This window comes from Dermacentor andersoni, chromosome 4 (genome assembly GCF_023375885.2).
Source record: "Dermacentor andersoni chromosome 4, qqDerAnde1_hic_scaffold, whole genome shotgun sequence".
Lineage (NCBI taxonomy): Eukaryota > Metazoa > Arthropoda > Arachnida > Ixodida > Ixodidae > Dermacentor > Dermacentor andersoni.
The window spans coordinates 149,993,083-150,012,646 of NC_092817.1; the positions used below are offsets into that span (position 1 = coordinate 149,993,083).

Below are 19,564 nucleotides of genomic sequence, written 5' to 3' on the forward strand. Positions count from 1 at the left end.
TAAGCTTCCGTTTTCTAGAATGGCGAAGGTCCCTTCAAGAAAACTAGAGCAGGATAACCAGACAAAACACGAACTAAAAAAACATCACGGCAGACAGTATTTTCTTGTATCGCAGTATATTTTTGTAGCACAGCAGATTCGACGGCTCTAACCACAGGCACCAGGGTGCTCACGTTCACCACATGAACGTTTATGGAGCGAGCATTGATAACGAGGGCAACGCCAACGAGACCGTATACGGAGAACACGGCGTTTCGTACTTGACCATGGCGATGGTGGTGTTTCGTATGTTTGCGAGTAGTTCAGCCGCCCGTTGCAGCCCAGCGCTGCCCAGCGACGCCTGCGCCCTCTCGTGGAACAGCTGCCTCCGGAATCGGCTCTCGGTGACCGCGTAGCAGTCGATCGGCCGGTTTGTCTGCGCCACGGTTGCGCTTCCGTACGAAGCGAGGCCGCCGTCCATCGACGTCACTACCGTGTATTTCTGCGCGAACCACCAGCCTAACGTGTAGAGCAGGTCGTCGTTGCTGCACGAGGGATGAATTGGAAATGCTGTAAAAATGCTGCATTCTTTATTACGTTTTATGAGGCGCCGTGCCGCGCATGACGAATTCAGAGAAAGCACGATGGGGTTAGTTTGTTAAATCAAAGCTTTCTTAGCCTATTTACATTGTGTTTGGCATGTCGTCGTGTATCTGGCCGAGTAAAGCGGGTTCATTCTGTAAACTGTGTAATCAAAAGTGATGATTTTCCAGCCCCTTCTCGACACTGGTGCAGTAGCTGTGTATCCGGAAACGTTTTAATGTGCTTTGAACGCGGGCTCAATCTCTAGAAATTGTGGTCAAAGGCGTTCCTGATAATATTATCGCGTTAGAGCGGCTCAGATGCAGAATTTGTAGTGACAAAAAAAATGAAGCAAGACCAGAGCGCGTGCTCAGAATCAACAAAATTTTTAAACTGCGCGAGGAAGACAGGAAGTGAACAGAAGCACAGACGCACACACAAAGCGCAGACTTTGACAGGTCAATCAAGTTAGCCTTGGTAAAAGCTGTCTGTTCCTTGTTCTTAGGAGACAGAAAAGAGCCCGGGATAGAATAAATATACTGAAGTAAGGCATGTTGTTGGGCTAGTCGGTTCATAGAGTCAGAAGAAGATAGAAAATTTTGCTGAATCTGTGAACCGACTGGCCCAACACATGCCTTACTTTAGTATACTCCTGCCACCCCGGGCTCTTTTCTATCTCCCAAGAACAAGGAACAAGCAACCTTTACCTACGTTAACTTGATCGCCCTGTCAAGTCTGCGCTTTGTGTGCGCGTCTATGTTTCTGTTCCTGTCCTGCCTTTCTCGCGCACTTTAAAATTTTGCTGAATCATGAACCGACTAGCCCGACAACGTGCCTTACCTTAGAATCAACAGCTGTACGGCTTCTTCAAGACTGCAGGGTGCTTACATTTGAACACCTTAATATTTTGGTGGCAGTAGAGAGCCTGCGTACAAGCTTGACTTGCATGTAGACTGCCTAGGCGGAGGTGCTGGGCAGTGTCAAGTCACGCTGGAGAATTTATGGCAAGCCCGCGCTCTGTTCTCACTTCATCTTCATCTGCGTTACAATTGCCCTAGCTGGAAAGCGGAGTCATCTTGGAAACTCAGGCTGCCCATAACGAACAGCCCACGACAGAATATGACGCCTTCATAATCATGGCAAAGGAGGCGTATTTTTGATCAGTAGTAATTGTTGCGTAGTAATATGAACACGAAATAACGGAATTCCCAAAATTTTATCCGTTAATAACGGTACGCGAGCTTGTAATTTATAAAAACATTGTTTGGGACAACAGAGCTTCGGAAAAGTTTAAAGCATGTTACGTAACGTCTCATATTATGTTTAGCGTTATGAATCACAGCATCAAAATACTTTCAAAATATGTTTGAACAGTTCATCAATAATCAAATGCAGTGGTTTAATATTTTAGTTGTGCCTAATTTTTAACGACTTGAAAGACTTGAAAAATTAGAGACCGATCAGCTTACTGTCCGTTGCCTACAAGGTATTTACTAAGATAATCGCAAATAGAATCAGAAACACCTTAGAATTCTGTCAACCAAATGACCAGGCAGGAATCCGTAAAGGCTACTTAACAATTAGCCATATTCACACTATCAATCAGATGATAGAGAAATGTGCGGAATATAACCAACCCTTATATATAGCTTTCATTGATTACGAGAAAGCGTTTGACTCAGTCGAAACCTCAGCAGTCATCGAGACATGACGGAATCAGGGTGTAGACGGGCGGTATGAAAAAAATACTGAAATACATCTATAGCGGCTCCACAGCCACCGTAGTCCCCCACAAAGAAAGCAACAAAATCCCAATAAAGAAAGGCGTCAGGTAGGGAGATACGATCTCTCCAATGCTATTCACAGCGTGCTTACAGGAGGTATTCAGAGACCTGGATTGGGAAAAATTGGGGATAAAAGTTAATGGAGAATACCTTAGCAACTTGCAATTCGCTGATGATATTGCCTTGCTTAGTAACTCAAGGGACCAATTGCAATGCATGCTCACTGACCTGGAGAGGCAAAGCAGAAGGGTGGGTCTAAAACTTAATCTGCAGAAAACTAAAGTAATGTTTAACACTCTCGGAAGAGAACAGCAGTTTACGATACGTATTGAGGCACTGGAAGTGGTAAGGGAATACATCTACTTAGGGCAGGTAGTGACCGCGGATCCGGATTGTGAGAGTGAAATAATCAGAAGAATAAGAATGGGATGGGGTGCGTTAGGCAGACATTCTCAGATCATGAACAGCAGGTTGTCATTATCCTTCAAGAGAGAAGTGTATAACAGCTGTGTCTTACCAGTACTCACCTACGGGGTAGAAACCTGGAGGCTTACGAAAAGGGTTCTACTTAAATTGAAGACGACGCAACGAGCTATGAAAACAAGAATGAGGAGTGTAACCTTAAGGGGATAAGAATAGAGCAGGTTGGGTGAGGGAACAAACGCTAGCTAATGACATCTTAGTTGAAATCAAGAAAAAGAAATGGGCATGGGCAGGACATGTAATCAGGAGGGAAGATAACCGATGGTCATTAAGGGTTACGGACTAGATTCCAAGGGAAGGGAAGCGTACCGGGGGGCGGCAGAAGGTTAGGTGGACGGACGAGATTAAGAAGTTTGCAGGGACAACATGGCCACAATTAGTACATGACCGGGGTAGTTAGAGAAGTATGGGAGAGGCCATCGCCCTGCAGTGGGCGTAACCAGGCTCACGATGATGACGACGACGATGATGATGATGATGATGATGATGATGATGACATTTTAACGGTTGCGATATCCGTTAAAAAACAAGAAACGGCAGTTAGTTACCTCATTCCCATTTGCAAAGTAGCTACTTGCTAATAATCTCGTAGAATTTCCCTAAAATTTTGAAACTGGGAGAATAGAGAGATGTCTGTGTAGTTCATTAGATCAAGGCTGTCGCACTGTTTACACTGTCTGTGTTAGAATTTCTATAGAACGCCCACCTGCTAGCCAAAGAGCAGCCGATGAGTTGCCAAGCGGAGACGTGCGGTGAAGAAAATTTACTTACGTGCAGCCGCCGCCCCAGAAGCACGCAGTAAAACGACATGTAGATGCAAATAGACACGATGATGATCATGAGGATAGCACCGTTTTCGTGGAACAAGTCACAATACTGTATGGCGTCATTAGCAATAATTTATTGCACTTCACTTGGATAATGAATACATATAGGAAAAAGAGGAAAACGGGGTGTTGCACGTCAGCAGGGACCAAAAAACTAAATAGAGCAATTAATGTTGCAAATGACTGAATACGACCGTAAATCAGTGATATTCGAAGGTTGATTCTGTGCAAGGAATGTTGCGCTTCGTGAAACGGCGGCGCACCTCCCAGAGCACGCGCCATTGACCTATTGTTACTTGCAGGCAAGACTTAACGACCAATTGCAAGAAAATTTCACTTCGGCTAATATGATTATTAATGAACAGTAGATGAAGCAATATTGGCGAAGCTGCATGGCTGGTAATTGTCTAGTTTTGTTGTTAACAGCACGCGACACTGAAGCAGACGACGTACGTCTGTATCCGGTACTTATTGGGTTTGACGTCTATCTCAAGCTATAGCCTCCGAGACTTTGAGCCCGTCGCATACGTGCCACCCGATCTTCGAAGCCATGCTGAGGACCCACGCTGGTTCTCGAGCGTTCTGTGCTCCGCGCGCCACTTCATGGAAACGTTAATGGCGGCGTTTTGTAGATATTTTAGCATTAAAAGAAAGCGTGTTTATTTTGCGAGCTTTCCGCGACGCAACCACTCGTATGCCAGACGTAGAGCTTCGCATGGAGGCAGTTATATATCTGAAATTAAAAGTATCTTGAGCGGTCCAAAACTTTGTTGCAGGTTTCCTTCAACAGAACTATTCTCAACTGCAAGGGATAGCGGCGCCAGAACCTGCAAGTTGTGGTGCCACTGCCCCTGCATGACCGAACTTCTTTAAAGTAAAACATACAAAGAAAAAAACACCGGTGAACCCGTTGTTTCTTGAGTTTGTTAAACGTATAGCTATAGCAACATGTAACACCGGCGAACGCGTGGGTTTGACTTCGCCGTCTCTTGTGCTGTGCGCGTGTGTGCGTCCCTGTATCACCTGTGTAAGGTAATCCAATATGACGCACACGTGGACTCTCATTCTAAAGCGAAGCCTTCTTTGCCTACCTCTGCCGCGTTCGGAGTGGCTGCTGGGTCGGTCAACCTCTCGGCGCGCACTTTAGTTGGCATGTACGAAGGGGACACATGCAACCAAATGAAAGTACCCACGAACGAGGTAATGTGACCCCTCTTACAGTGAGCGGCAACGCAGTGCAAATAAGTGCACTCCTTCTGTACGCAAAAAAAAAAGAAAATATGTATACGTATAACCTGAACAAGGCATGTCGGCTCAGAGGTATATTTCTAAAGAACACCGACTTGTTAATGGTTAGTGGATTATATTTACCAGATTCCTTGACTTACTTTACTTTTTATTTCATTTAGCCATTCGCTATGTGCCTGCATGTGCTCCGGTTCATGGCTAACTCTGTAGAACGGGTTTGTTCCACTGTGACAAAAGAGGGCAGTGAATCCGTAAAACACTGCATGATACCTCCCATCCTTCTTTTTTTTCTGTACGCAGTCCTGTCTACATCGTTATGCCCTCGACAAGTATATTGCGTCGCCGTCGCACAGGATGTCGCTGCGTAGACTTCTCACACCGCACGTGCATCCGCCTGACTTAGAGTTTATATTTCGACATGTCTTGTGAGCCATTTAGCGCGTAAACAAAAAAAAAAGAATTGCATGGTAGTGAAGTTGCGACCTTTGAGGCGGATAAACATACACATTGCACGCGATTACACGTTGCGTATAGCACGAAAGTAACAAACATCGTACGCATCGCCATTAGTTGCAACACGTTTAGTTAACGCCTTCATATAGCTTCGTTTCACATAGATTATAACATGTGTGTTGGATTGCATATATTTTTTAACGCAAATACCGGGTCGCATATTGGCTTGTGAGATTGCTCTATGCAATTATTACGTGGGAAATAAATGTGCTTTTTTTTTCAAATTTAGCAGGAATTTATCGACTCAGGCCGCGACAGAGGATGTCTCCTAATTATTTCGGACCATTGACCAACGTGGATTGCAAGTGGTGTGCATGAATCCGGTCTTTTTCGATGTTTCTCGCTCACCTGAAGTTATTGAAGAGCGCGATCGTCCAGCGCGCCCGGCCTACGTCGTCCACCAGCACCTTGTCGTCAGCCTGTAGACGGTGCGGACTCAAGTGCGCGTTCAGATACGAGAGCCACATCTCGGCGCTGATGCGCGGCGTGTAGTGCGAGACCGAGAACAGCGGAACCGCCATCACAGACAAGCCGGCTCCGCGCGTTTGGCCCCTGTATGCAAGCACACGTGAACGCATGGCACGTAATTTCCAACAGCTCGTCCGAGTCACTTACTCTATAGGAACCAAAACACCCGGAGCCAATGCCTATGACGTAGGTTTGGAACTGCGAAATGGCTATTGCGCGTAACCTGGAGACTTTTCTCGATAGATGGCGCGATAGCATTCGTGAGGTAACAAACTATACACGCGGACAACTTTCTGTGGCTGTGTAGGGAAAGCTACGCAGGCCGAGCGCGCACAATTGAGAGCGCTTCTGAAAAATAGTCCCGCGTTTTCGTCCACGTTAGTTTAAGCTGGGAAAGAGAAAACGTACACACTTTATTAGCACCAGTTAAATAAGAGAAAACACACCTCGTAGTGTAAAGGTTTACTTCTTTTGCGGCTTTTCCCTTCCGCGTCTGGGCAAACGCGAAACCGTCACACGTGGAAGCTGCGTCCATTCAGCGTCTGTTCCGAGCAACCAAAAAGCACTGTCAAACGCCGGCGGACTACTTGGCGCCGTAACACATCTGCAGAAACTGCGCCCACGTAGCTTTCCCTTCATAGCCACAGAAAGTTAAATCATGGGGTTTTACGTGCCAAAACTACTTTCTGATTACGAGGCAGGCCGTAGTGGTGGACTCCGGAAATTTCGACCACCTGGGGTTGTTTAACGCGCACCTAAATCTGTGTACACGGGTGTTTCCACATTTCGCCCCCATCGAAATGTGGCCGCCGTGGCCGGGATTCGATCTAGCGACCTTGTGCTCAGATGCGTAACACGCCACAGAAAGTTGTCCGTGAGCACAGCCGCAACACAACGTGGCTCGGAATTTGAAGGGCCATGTTTTGACGCTGCATGAATGGAGTCTCAGTGGTAAATGATGTCTATTCAATTAAAATGATCGCTGGCACAAAAATATGTTTGAAAAGTATTTGAGTGTAGGTTGATGACTCATTAACTGTGAAGATGGTCAAGGCTTATTTCGAATAGGAATGCACCTTCCTGAAAATTTTGGAAAAACAAAAACAAAAAGAACTATAGGGGCACCTAACCAATATTTATGATGTTGCTCCCTCCAAATGTACACACTGTTAATACTTACGCTACACAAATAAAAGTTCGGTTGGTTGTCTCATTATCCATTTACTTCATAATGGCGTTATATTAACTTGTACCTCTCTAATTAGTCGAATGGAATAATATTATTATTATATTTCTTACTAGCATGTCTGAAGCTGATTTGTATTAGTACTGCTAACCCTAGTACTATGTTTGCATTTTTAACATTTTCTTACGATAATTGTGGCGATTGTTGTTTATATCTTTACTGATACGCTGTACGGCAGGTCCCATTACAGTGTTTAACCTCGGGACCTCCTCCTGCATAATATTTCCTTGTACTGTATCTTGTCTAATAATAATAAGGCCTCATTCAAAATGCGAGAGCATTACTTGTCGCGAAGTGTGTCGCTGAGCTATGACGCTGAGTTTGGTGCAGCTGCGTTATGTTTCCGAGTGTAATGTTTCTGCTTATGGGGTCGAAGCAACGCAAGACGACAAAGCGGCCACATTGTGTTCTCTCAGCCGAGTTTTGTTTGCCGAGCTCTCGTTAAATTAGCGTTTCATGCGCATTCCGTTGAGTGTTCTTTCTCGACGACACCATTTTCGGCACGATCACACCACTTTGCCGAGGGATGACAGCACTCTTCCGAGCGGCAGCATGGTGTGGACACGTCATTCCTTCATCGGGTTCATAGGCGAACTTCACCTCATACTCTAGGGCGATGCTGTAGTCGTTGGCCAACGGGCTTCGTTGCTGCTTGTTGTGTCTCCTTCAACCGGTTTTCTTCTTCTAGCAGGGCAGCGTCAATATGGACCAGTGCACAGTATGGCGTGGTGCAGTGCGATATGGTGGGGTGTGCCGTTGCGAACATGCATTGCACCCATTTTAAGATCATTTACAACTAATCTGCTTTGCCAGTAGCCATTTTATGCTTACATATACTCTCGATTACGGGAAAACCAGCAATTCTTTTTTTTTTTTGGTTAGATGAAGATGACGTAATTTATGTGCCATTTTTCTGTCACGGCTTGCTGTTGAACACGGGGTCGATCAATGAGCCAAATAATGCTCTCGCATGAACAAAACAGGCAAGAAAATTGCAAATCAGACCTTCAAAAACCGTTAGGAAGTCTTGAAAAATTGCTACAGTGTCTTCGCGCTTAAGTACGAAATGCTACAGTACTTCGAGCTTAAGTACGAAATGGTATCAACGCACACGCCGAGTACAACAGTCAGCTTTGGTACTTCGTACTTAAGTACAAAGATGTGTAGCAGTTTTGCTTAGCCACAGCGCGGTAGCACTGCCTGTGTGCTGAAATGAAGGCATCCTGTTAAAGTACGAACTGGTACGAGCGCATAGGCCAATAGCAACACTTATTAAGGCGAAAGCCTTAGACGGCTCATGGGACGAAAAATCCGACGTCTGGCGTTACGCCATCCAGAGTTACGGCACCAAAATTCATAGGGAGTCGCACCCTCCAGCTTACGTAGGAGTCGAAACCACTACCTATGGTGCTAATTAAGGCGAATTTAATTAAGATGCAGCGATGGCGTGGATGTAGAGCATCCGCCTCGCGTGCAAGAGGACAGTGGTTCAAATCCCGGTGCCGCGCAATTTTCCACCGGATTAAATCCGCGTGTTGATAAAATTGCGTAAACAGGCCTGGAGTGCGGCCTGATTCCGGTGATCAGAACCGGTAACGCGCTCCCTCACCAGAGCAGGATTGGCCACCCTGGTGCAGTACTTGGCCACAACCTCCTATATGAAAACAACAATCAAACCCCGGCCCTCAGTCCCCAGCAGCTGCGAAGCAACTGACCACGGCGGCGGTCAGACCTGTGACGCAGCAGAGGGTGCTAAGAATCTCTGGGTCTGGAGAGGCCGCCATTGGAATTTGAACCTGGCAACGTTTAACGCCAGAACGTTATCTAGTGAGACGAGTCTAGCAGTTCTATTGAAGGAATTAGTGGGCCTTAAATGGGATATAGTAAGGCCCAGTCAGGTTAGGAGGACAAATGAAGCATATACAGTGCTAAAAAGCGGGCACGTCCTGTGCTCTACCGGGGTTTAACTGAGAGACGAGAACTAGGAGTCGGATCCCTGATTAATAAGGATATAGCTGGTAACATACAGGAACTCTATAGCATTGACGAGAGGGTGGCAGGTCTTGTTGTGAAACTTAATAAGATGTACAAATTAAAGGTCGTACAGGTCCATGCGCCTAGATACAATCATGATGACCAGCAAGTCGAAAGCTTCTATGAAGATATGGAATCGGCGATGGGTAAAGTCAAAACAACATACACTATAGTGATGGGCGACTTCAATGCCAGAATAGGCAAGGAGGAGGCTGGAGACAAGTCAGTGGGCGAATATGGCATAGGCTCTAGGAATAGCACGGGAGAGTTATTAGTAGCGTTTGCAGAACAGAGTAATATGCGGGTAATGAACACCTTCCGCAAGCGGGATAGGCGAAAGTGGACGTGGAGGAGCCCGAATGGCGAGACCAGAAATGAAATAGACCTCATACTCTACGCTAACCCTGGCATCATACAAGATGTGGACGTACTCGGCAAGGTGCGCTGCAGTAACAATAGGATGGTAAAATCTCGAATTTGCCTAGACTTGATGTGGGAACGGAAGAAACTGGTACATAAGAAGCCGATCGATGAGTTAGCGGTAAGAGGGAAAATAGGGGAATTCCGGATCAAGCTACAGAACAGGTATTCGGGTTTAAATCAGGAAGAGGACCTTAGTGTTGAAGTAATGAACGACAATCTTATGGGCATCATTAAGGAGTGTAGAATAGAAGTCGGTGGTAACTTCGTTAGGAAATCAGTATGCTATCGCAGGAGACGAAAGATCTGATTAAGAAACGCCAATGTATGAAAGCCTCTAACCCTACAACTAGAATAGAACGGGCAGAACTTTCCAAGTTAATCAGCAAGCGCAGACAGCTGACATAAGGAAGTATAATATGGATAGAATTGAACATACTCTCAGGAACGGAGAAAGCCTAAAAGTAGTGAAGAAGAAACTAGGAATAGGTAAGAATCAGATGTATGCGTTAAGAGCCCAAAGCAGGCAATATCATTACTAATATGGATCAGATAGTTCAAATGGCAGAGGAGTTCTATAGAGATTTATACAGTACCAGTGGCACCCACGACGGTAATGGAAGAGAGAATGCTCTAGAGGAATTTGAAATCCAACAAGTAACGCCGGAAGAAGTAAAGAACGCCTTCGGAGCTATGCAAAGGGGGAAGGCAGCGGGGGAGGATCAGGTAACAGCAGATTTGTTGAAGGATAATGGGCATATTGTTCTAAAAAAGGTGGCCACTCTGCATACGCAATGCCTCATGACCTCGAGAGTACCGGAATCTTGGAAGAACGCTAACATAATCCTAATCCATAAGAAAGGGGACGCCAAAGTGTTGAAAAATTATAGGCCGATCACCTTACTGTCCGTTACCAACAAAGTATTTACTAAGGAAATCGCAAATAGAATCAGGAACACCTCAGACTTCTGTCAACCAAAGGACCACGCAGGACTTAGTAAAGGCTACTCAACAATAGGCCATATTCACACTATCAATAAGGGGATAGAGAAATGTGCGGAATATAACCAACCCTTATATTGACACGTGTACTTTATCGGGCGACCACTTCTCACCGCCTAACAAATGTTATCGCACAGCGCAGGACGCGCCTGCATGTAAAATAAGTTTCTGGAATGTTATCGATGGTTCCGTCCACTGTCTTTCACCGAATCTGATTCCATGTATGCGCGACGCGAATAGTGTAGAACTTTGTGGAAGACACGCGGGTCCCAGCGGTTACTCTGGAACATTCGACGACTGCTGTATAAAAGCCGACGCGCTTGACCCGCTGATCAGATTTTCGACGATCGCCGACCGTGTTCGCCGCTATCGTTGTGCTATAAGTGTAGCCTGTTTTTGTGGGCACAAGTTCGCTCAATAAAAGTTAGTTTTGTCTTTCACAGTATTGCTACTGTGTTCTTCAACGTCACCACCACGTGACAATATATAGCTTTCATTGATTACGAGAAAGCGTTTGATTCAGTCGAAACCTTAGCAGTCATGGAGGCCTTACGGAATCAGGGTGTAGACGAGCCGTATGTAAATATACTGAAAGATATCTATAGCGGCTCCACAGCCCCCGTAGTCCTACATAAGGAAAGCTACAAAATGCCAATAAAGAAAGGCGTCAGGCAGGGAGATACGATCTCTCCAATGCTATTCACAGCGTGTGTACAGGAGGTATTCAGAGACCTGGATTGGGAAGACTTGTGGATAAGAGTTTATGGAGAATACCTCAGTAACTTGCGATTCGCTGATGATATTGCCTTGCTTAGTAACTCAGGGGACCAATTGCAATGCATGCTCACTGACCTGGAGAGGCAAAGCAGAAGGGTGGATCTGAAAATTAATCTGCAGAAAACTAATGTTTAACCGTCTCGGAGAGAACAGCAGTTTACGATAGGTAGCCAGGCACTGGAAGTGGTAAGGGAATACATCTTCTTAGGGCAGGTTGTGACCGCGGATCCGGATCATGAGACTGAAATAATCAGACGAATAATGATGGGCTGGAGTGCGTTTAGCCGGCATTCTCAGCAGGTAGCCTTCGTCTCTCAAGAGAAAAGTGTATAACAGCTGTGTCTTACCAGTACTCACCTACGGGACAGAAACGTGGAGGCTTACGAAAAGGGTTCTTGAAGACGACGCAAGAGCTATGAAAAGAAGAATGAGGAGTGTAACGTTAAGGGGATAAGAATAGAGCAGGTTGGGTGAGGGAACAAACGCGAGCTAATGACATCTTAGTTGAAATCAAGCAAAAGAAATGGGCATGGGCAGGACATGTAATGAGGAGGGAAGATAACCGATGGTCATTAAGGGTTACGGACTGCATTCCAAGAGAAGGGAAGCATAGCAGGGGGCAGCAGAAGGTTAGGTGGGCGGATGAGATTAAGAAGTTTGCATGAACAACATGGGCCACAATTAGCACATGACCGCGGTAGTTGAAGTATGGTAGAGGTATTTTCCTTGCAGTGGGCGTAGCCAGGCTGAGGATAATAATAATAATAAATAAGACCCACGACCTTTGGCGGGAGTCGAACACCCTTGGAGATATGGGCGAACCAGCCGTGTCTCCAAGTTGGATTCCAGTTGACATTGTGAGGTCGAGAGTCGAACCCATGACTAGATTTGGTGGGAGTCGAACCCACGACAAGGTGTTCAATATGGCGAAGTTAATTTAGACACAGTTAATTAAGGTAGAGTTAAGGCACTCGAACCCACGGTCTTTGGTGGGAGGAAACAAATAATAAAAAGGAACAACGCATTATAATGAAAATGTCATGTGATGTAATTAATGTCTTGTGAGTGGGCAGGCTTTCGGCTTCATCCCCTTTAGCGTGCGCTAAAGTCGCTGTCAACTTTTTCTAAAGCGCTTCGTGCACAAGTACAAAGTCATATAGTCGCTTTGCATATAACAAACGGCCAGAAAAGGAAATGTTGCCGTTGACCTATGCGCTAAAATGGGGTGCCTTACGGAACATGGTGAGCAAGTGCAATTTGGGAAATTCTAATTTCATCAAACCTCCTTGATGCCTTCTTTCTATATTACATGTCTTCTAGGCGTCACATATATTCATATTGCCGCATGTATACAGTTTCTTATAGTACCTTCCCTATCGAATAAATACACAAATCTCACATCCAATAATCTTATACGAACGTACGGCATTATTGCAAAATAATAAAAGCCTGTATGTTCTCACAAAAGAACAGCCTTTATATACAGCCCTAAAAGCCCTTATAAAAACCTCTTTATTCCTATATGTCACACATCCCTTATGATCTCTGCAGGAACCTAAGGGACTCTTGTACCATAACCCGTATGTTTCCATATAACAATGGGGCAAGTTCAACATAATCATATTGTTACTTTGCAGAAGTCACAAAGCAACGTAACAAAATGAACCTATGTGGATCCCATATAACAGTCCGCATGTTACCATATATAGTATTGTGCACGCTCCCCGTATGATAGGCGGGAACGCACGTGTTTTGACGTGGGATCCCCATAACGTTCATATCGGTATCATACGGGACGTGCCCCATATGACAATCGGGAGCATGTGAGCTTTTGTACAGGACGCCCCTAAGTTCATGTGGTGTTATGGGACATGGGTGTTACGGTTTTCTACGATAGCGCTCGCGCTTTCGAAGGTAACTTGAGAAAGGATCGAGCTCATTGGCGTTGGATAACTTAGCCTTCACGAGAGCACAGACCGCGCTTCGGGCGACGCGACGATGTTGTGCATGACGGCCTCCTGTCGCAACAGCGTCGGGATGCGGGAACGCGCAGCCTCGGAGGCCCCGAACACGCTGTACAGGTTGCTGGCGTAGCTCTTCAAGAATCCCGCGTCGGCCGACACTTGCTTTCGCCGCTGGCACGTGTCCATCGTCCTGACGTAGTTGATGTACAGGCTGTACCTGCAACGACGGGGAACACGCCAGGTGAGCGTAGGGAAATGCGCGAATGCGTAAACCGGCGCACGTTAGTGCAGCAGCCATGTAGAGAACGCTTTAGCATGCTAAAATGTCGCCGTATGACGATACCTTTCCTGGGCCACGTGTGCCGCCGTGTCGCCTGGCAGCGTACTATATTAAAGGGGCCCTGAAACACGTATTCAAATAATCGTAAATTGAAATTACCATTAATTACGCTGCCTTACGAATCTTCCGCTGCAATTTTTTTTCGAATTCTTCGAGCACAAGCGAAATTAGACGTAGTTATTGGAGCGATGTCCAGCTTCCTCGTCACATTTCTGTTAGCGCGCTGAAAGCTCCACAGGGCAGACCGCAAGGGGGCGCAAGTGAGAAGTGCCACTCAATGCCACGCTGGCTCCGCCCAAAGGATGAACGTCTCGGCGGCGAGAAGATTAGTGGCGGCAAGCTTTTCATCTCGGACGCCGTGCGCAGTAGACGCAGCAACGCGCAACTGTCGTGTGTAGACCGGCAGTGCAAAGATGAAATGGTCTTTCAGACTTTTTTTGAGATAACAAACATATATGTTCATTATATAACGCAAATGAGCAATAATTGTATTACTAAGAATATTCTCGGTGATCACAAAATCAGCCAATAGCTTTTGTTGGCCCGACTGCTTGCGATGACACTGCACGAGAACATTGAGGAAGAGAGAGCAAGCGATTTTTCCCTTGTTTTGACAACGCACAGTAAATTCCTTCCTACATGCAGTGCAATAATATCTGGCTCATGTGTTCAAAGCAGCCTCCTTAATGGATCGGCAACGTATTCCTGCTATATTTTAAGAAAATCGGAAGAACCCATATCACGATGACTGTCGAAGCTAATGCGCCCTTAGCACTGAATCAACATAGCGACACAATGTATCGCCACCGTCGAAGCGAGTTATTTACGAGGCGTGTACTGCATCGGGACACGTCTTTCGCGCTTCCCCAAGAACACTCGGCGCCATCTAGTGGTGCGGCTATGAAGCCTGCGCGTGACCTCTGAAATGTTTGGCGTGCCAGTGCGCGCGAACACCTGGAAACGCGTCATGCGGCAACTAGGCTGTTCTCTCGCGCTTCCTTCTGGAGTCGCTGCGCCATATGGTGGCGCTCTTGAGAACTCCGCGCGTGGCATACGAGATGAGAAGCGTGGCACACAAGTGCCTACGAACGCTGAGAACTGTTCCCTCGCTTGCCGCATACTCAGTGGCGCATACTCAGCGAACCAAATTGCGAAGATGGGGAAACGAAGTGCTTAAGAAGCGCATCTTTAGTGTTGTGAGAACGCTCGAAGATACAATTTAGCATGTGGTGCGCTCCGATAACCATGAAGCCCTTCTTGCAAACCATCATGTAAATTTGCGCATAAACCTTTTTAACGCGCAAGCGTAACTGGCCAGCTCGCGAAATCTGCGGTGTCTGTCTGAAGCCGTCTAGCAAGCGAACGAGGAAGGCGTCTCGAGCTGAAAAGAATCCCGCGCCGAGGAAAGTACGAAGGAGCGCGCAGAGCACTTGGCAAAGTAACGCCACCTAGAGGAATGTGTGGCTAACGTTGGGCGAAGTGGGGATGGAGAAACGAGGCGAAGCGTCGCGAAGGGGGAAAGTGGACGGAGCTGTGCTAAGTAGACCTTGTCTGGCAGTTGCTACTGATTTCCTTTGCGATGCATACCTTCTGGGTTAGTCTCGTGATAACATCCTCCTCGCTTGCCGTACGTTGTGCGTGCGAATGAAAGCGTGCGACGGTGAGCCGTTGACGGCGGCTAAATCTCGCGTGCTCAAGGGAAGGAAGCCTACTATATTCCGTCACGCGCATGGCACCGGGGGAGGAGAGGGAGGATGGGCGTTGTACTTCGGCCGAGCGTGCACGCTCGGCCATGGTCGCTCAGGCTTTATCTTGAAAGCGATCTGCTTTGGGGGCACAGTCTAGGTGGGCCGACGGCTGTAGCTTTACGTGCGCTGTTGTGTTCTCACCGCTCAGTTTGCATTGACGCGATAGATAGCACGAAGGTCACTTCGCTCGCTGCTGCTGCCGCGATTCCTCACGGCAGCGTTTTGACAGCGAGTCTCCGCAGTCACCGAGTGTGAAGTGTTCATGTTTGCCTGCGGGCTCTGACACCATGCTAGGTAATTTAGATAGTAAGCGAATGTTTGAACGGGGCGTTCTACTCCAGCTGCTGCTGCGTATGGAGCGGCAACACCAGACCTGTCTTGAATACGCTCCGCGATGTGGACCGTGTAGGTGTCTAGGCGAACCGAGGGCCTATAGCGTCGTGTGCGCCATAGCATCCATATGCTTGCGCGTCAGCCGCGTTCACGAAGGGAAACGTCACTGTAACTTTTTTCTCGTCACTTGCACACCGCTCTGGACCGCACTCTCTCCTGGCATGTGGCACGTGGCGCTGCGCCAACCATGGAACTTTTGCGGCTGCCGGGGCCCCCGACTTCGCAACAACGCACACAAAAACGATGATCTCTTTCAAAACGCTTTGCAGAACCCCCAACGGTGAGGGAGCTACCTGGAAAATACCTCACGAACGTTAATTTTCACAGTGCCGACATCTAAATATTCTTTATGTTCGCTTGTGTGATCTAAGTGTGCGTGCATCGTCTTGAATTAAGGTACATACTAAGACCGGCTGTAGAATTAGGGAGCTTTATAAATAGAGTACACAAGCGGAGCATAACCAAGTGAAGAGTCAAAGGAAGTGCCGAATGCATGGGCAAAGCCCAAACTCCACTTGGTTTATTACAGCGAAGCTTTTAGCCTCTAGTTAGCCGGGATTTTTCGCGGCATTGTCCTCGGGAAAAGAAAAAGAAAAGCCTTCAGCGAATGAAGCGGAAAGTGCATACATGTTTGGTACCATGCACACAACATACGGCACAGCATTCATTTCAATAAAGAACAAACACAAAACAAACATCCAAATCACATAATTGATGATAAGGCGGTCATGTTAGCAATGCGAAGCACGCAGCGCTCCCTGCATAAATTTCCAGGTAAACATTGCTGTTGGCTGCCTCGATGTCAGCGCCGTCTCCTGCCGCACAGGGTAGTGACACCCTTTGACCAGGCCCGCGCCCCACCACCGCCATATTGTGTATGAGTTGTCGAAGCGGCCGTTGTTAAGAACGGCCCGCTGAAGTGCAAGTTCTGCCAGCCAGTTGCGACAGCGGCGGCAACTTTTTTTTTCTTGGAACGCCACCGCAAACCTCTAGCCACGGCGTCACTAAGTCGACTGTGTGTGGAGAACAATACGCGCGTCCTCGACTCTCCGTCGCTGGAGCCGAGTTCGACGAAACAGGCTTTGTGCCTGAACCCGTCACCGCCCCCCTGATCTGCTATGAGCGGGGGAGTTGCCGCGGGAACGTCTACGGCGGCGCCTTCCCACGCACCGTTCAAGACGCAAGACATTGGACACCACGGCGGCCGCGCTGCGGAGGTCAGCTCCGAGTTCTGCGAAGGCCGTCTGCCCTCGGGGGGGACCGTGAACCTGTGCGGGTTTGTGTGCGTGTAATCCCTCTCGCAAAAAGGCGCCTCGTCTCCTGGTCGAACGTTTCCCTTACCTTTAGATCGAGGGAGGACCGAGTGTTTATAAACCGCTGTTGTGCGGCTGCTCAGTGTACTTTCTCTCGCAGCCATGCTAGACTGATGAAATGCAACGTCCTTATGTAGATACTGTAAATGAACCCCTATTCCTCGTTCTCGATGAGAAGCAGTCCTTCCCTTCAACAACGTCCTCAGCGTGGATAAGTTGGACGACGGCATGGGCCATCTAACTTCTAATTCATGCCCGACTCCAATCTTGACAACTGATTACGAGCGATGGGATTGAGCCCCCAATCCTTACGCCGTACACGTGCGTGTACTAGTCAATGCGGCGCTGTAGTGTTGCTTGGTGTTTGTAATTTCCACGGTGCTGCGGACGTGTTCGCTAAGCTTACTTTTCGGGCTCGTGATGCAAGATGAAAAGTGTTCTCAACTTTATGTGCATGGCACCCTGCGGCTTCAGGGAGGTGAGCGTGCTGCATAGCTGCCTTGAACCACATCTCTGTTATTTCGAAGCTGCCTTCCTCTGGTTTTACTCCAGTGACAGCTACATATTTTCTCAATAAGCATTTGCTTTCGTTTGGCGATACGTGTCCCAATGTGCTGCCCTTTCTCAAATTTCACTGCTCATCTATGGGTTGTTGCATGACAGAACGTAGGACTAATGCGTTTGCCGTCAAAAAATTGATGCATTACCCTTACACAGGCAGAAAATATTACACTATACAACGGGCAGGAAATATTCACAAGCCGAACGCATGAGACTTATAATGCAGGCTAGATGTCTAAAATGACGCTCATTTATCGGTGTTTGAAGGTGTACGACTAAGATCGCGTGCCTTGCTTTTAATATTCACTTAGAAAAATTATAAATTATGTAGTTTCACGTGCCAAAACCACGATCTGATTTGTGAGGGTAGTTCGGGACTTCGAAATAGTTTTGATTAGCTGGGTTTCTTTATCGTGCACCTTTGAATGAATGAATGAATGTTTATTTTGACAGAAATAAAATACAAAGAATCTCTGTCAAAGAGGCTGACAAAAAGGCACGAATGCCTGACTAAGTGTCAGTCCCCTTCCCCGACCCATTCCCAGTGCACAAAACACTCAAGCACACAGGGCAAGCATAGTACACAAAGTGGATACATACACAAAAAAATGAGAAGTACATGAAATACGTAACAGAAATACTGAATTTGATTTGTGTACAAAAGAATGAACAGTCATACCTGAAGCGACAGCAAATACATGTTCACTTTTTTTTTTGAAAGTGTTTAAGGACGGTGATTCATTTATTATAGTGAGTAAACCAGGGTGATGATTCAAAAAATCTGCAACTACGAATGCCTGCTTTTGCATGCCGTAATTGGCACGGACCTTGCCCTTGTTGTAAGTTAATTGCCTTGTGTTGTATTTATGTTCATTCGGGAGGTATGTTTAAAAAAGGCGCTTTCATTGAGTCTTACCTCTTTAAATATTGCAATGGCTGTTTTTTTGTTAATAAGGTTTTCTAATGTTAAAATACAATTCTTGAAAAGCCGAGCGGAGTGGCTTCTATAGGGCGCATTCTCAATTACCCGAATCATGCGTTTCTGTAAGATTAGTAAACTATGGATGTTGGTTTTCGTCGTGGTACACCACACAGATAAACAATATTGGAGGCGCGAATGCACTAGGCTATAGTATAATTGTTTTTTTTTAATCTAGAAGGTAATAGACGTTTTAATTTATTAATAATACCGATGGATCTTGCAATGCTGGTTTTAATGTTGCCGACATGACTGGACCAGTTTAAGTTTTCTTGAAACGTAACACCAAGGAACCTCTGGCACGTAGAACGTATAATGACTTCATCACGGAATTGTAATACTAAGCTATCATCAATACCTTTGTTACGAGGCCGAAAAATTATGTATTTTATCTTTTTAGTGTTTAATTAATTTATTTGCTCTAAGCCAGTTTGAAAGATTACTGAGCCAATTATTTGCTTCTTCCTCGAGAGTAAGCAAGTTTCCACCAGAAAAGAAGATATTAGTGTCATCAGCATACATGATTATGTCAGGTGTTAGAGGCACGTTTGTGATGTCATTAATGTATAATAAAAAGGAAGTGGCCCTAGGATGGACCCCTGCGGGACACCGTATTTGATTTCACCCATTGCCGATTTGGAATGACAAATGTATGTGTACTGTAGTCGGTTGGTTAAATAATTTTTAATTAGGTTAAGAGCAGTTCCCCTAATGCCGTACTCACTTAACTTTTGTAACAAGATATCGTGTTTAATGGAATCGAATGCCTTTTTAAAGTCAAGAAATATTTCTATTGTGTACAGCTTGTCCTCAAAGTTACTTATTATTTTTTCTTTGATCTTTAGCAGCGCCATTTCAGTACATTGGTGTTTTTGGAAAGCGTATTGCTTTTCTGTTATAATA

At 46.3% G+C, this 19,564-nt stretch overlaps 1 protein-coding gene across 3 annotated transcripts in view; it reads right to left on the reverse strand.

The window, feature by feature from the left end:
* LOC126537753 (uncharacterized) overlaps positions 1-19,564 on the reverse strand; it is a 60,639-nt gene that overhangs the window by 33,581 nt on the left and 7,494 nt on the right. For 2 of the 3 annotated variants that reach the window (XM_072287943.1, XM_055074528.2), the window contains exons 4-6: positions 13,341-13,544; positions 5,765-5,968; positions 261-524 (exon numbers count right to left, since the gene is read on the reverse strand). In XM_072287943.1, the coding sequence (XP_072144044.1) occupies positions 261-524; positions 5,765-5,968; positions 13,341-13,544 (672 nt within the window). The remainder of the gene's footprint in view (positions 1-260; positions 525-5,764; positions 5,969-13,340; positions 13,545-19,564) is intronic. The other variant, XM_050184841.3, reaches the window with a different exon arrangement.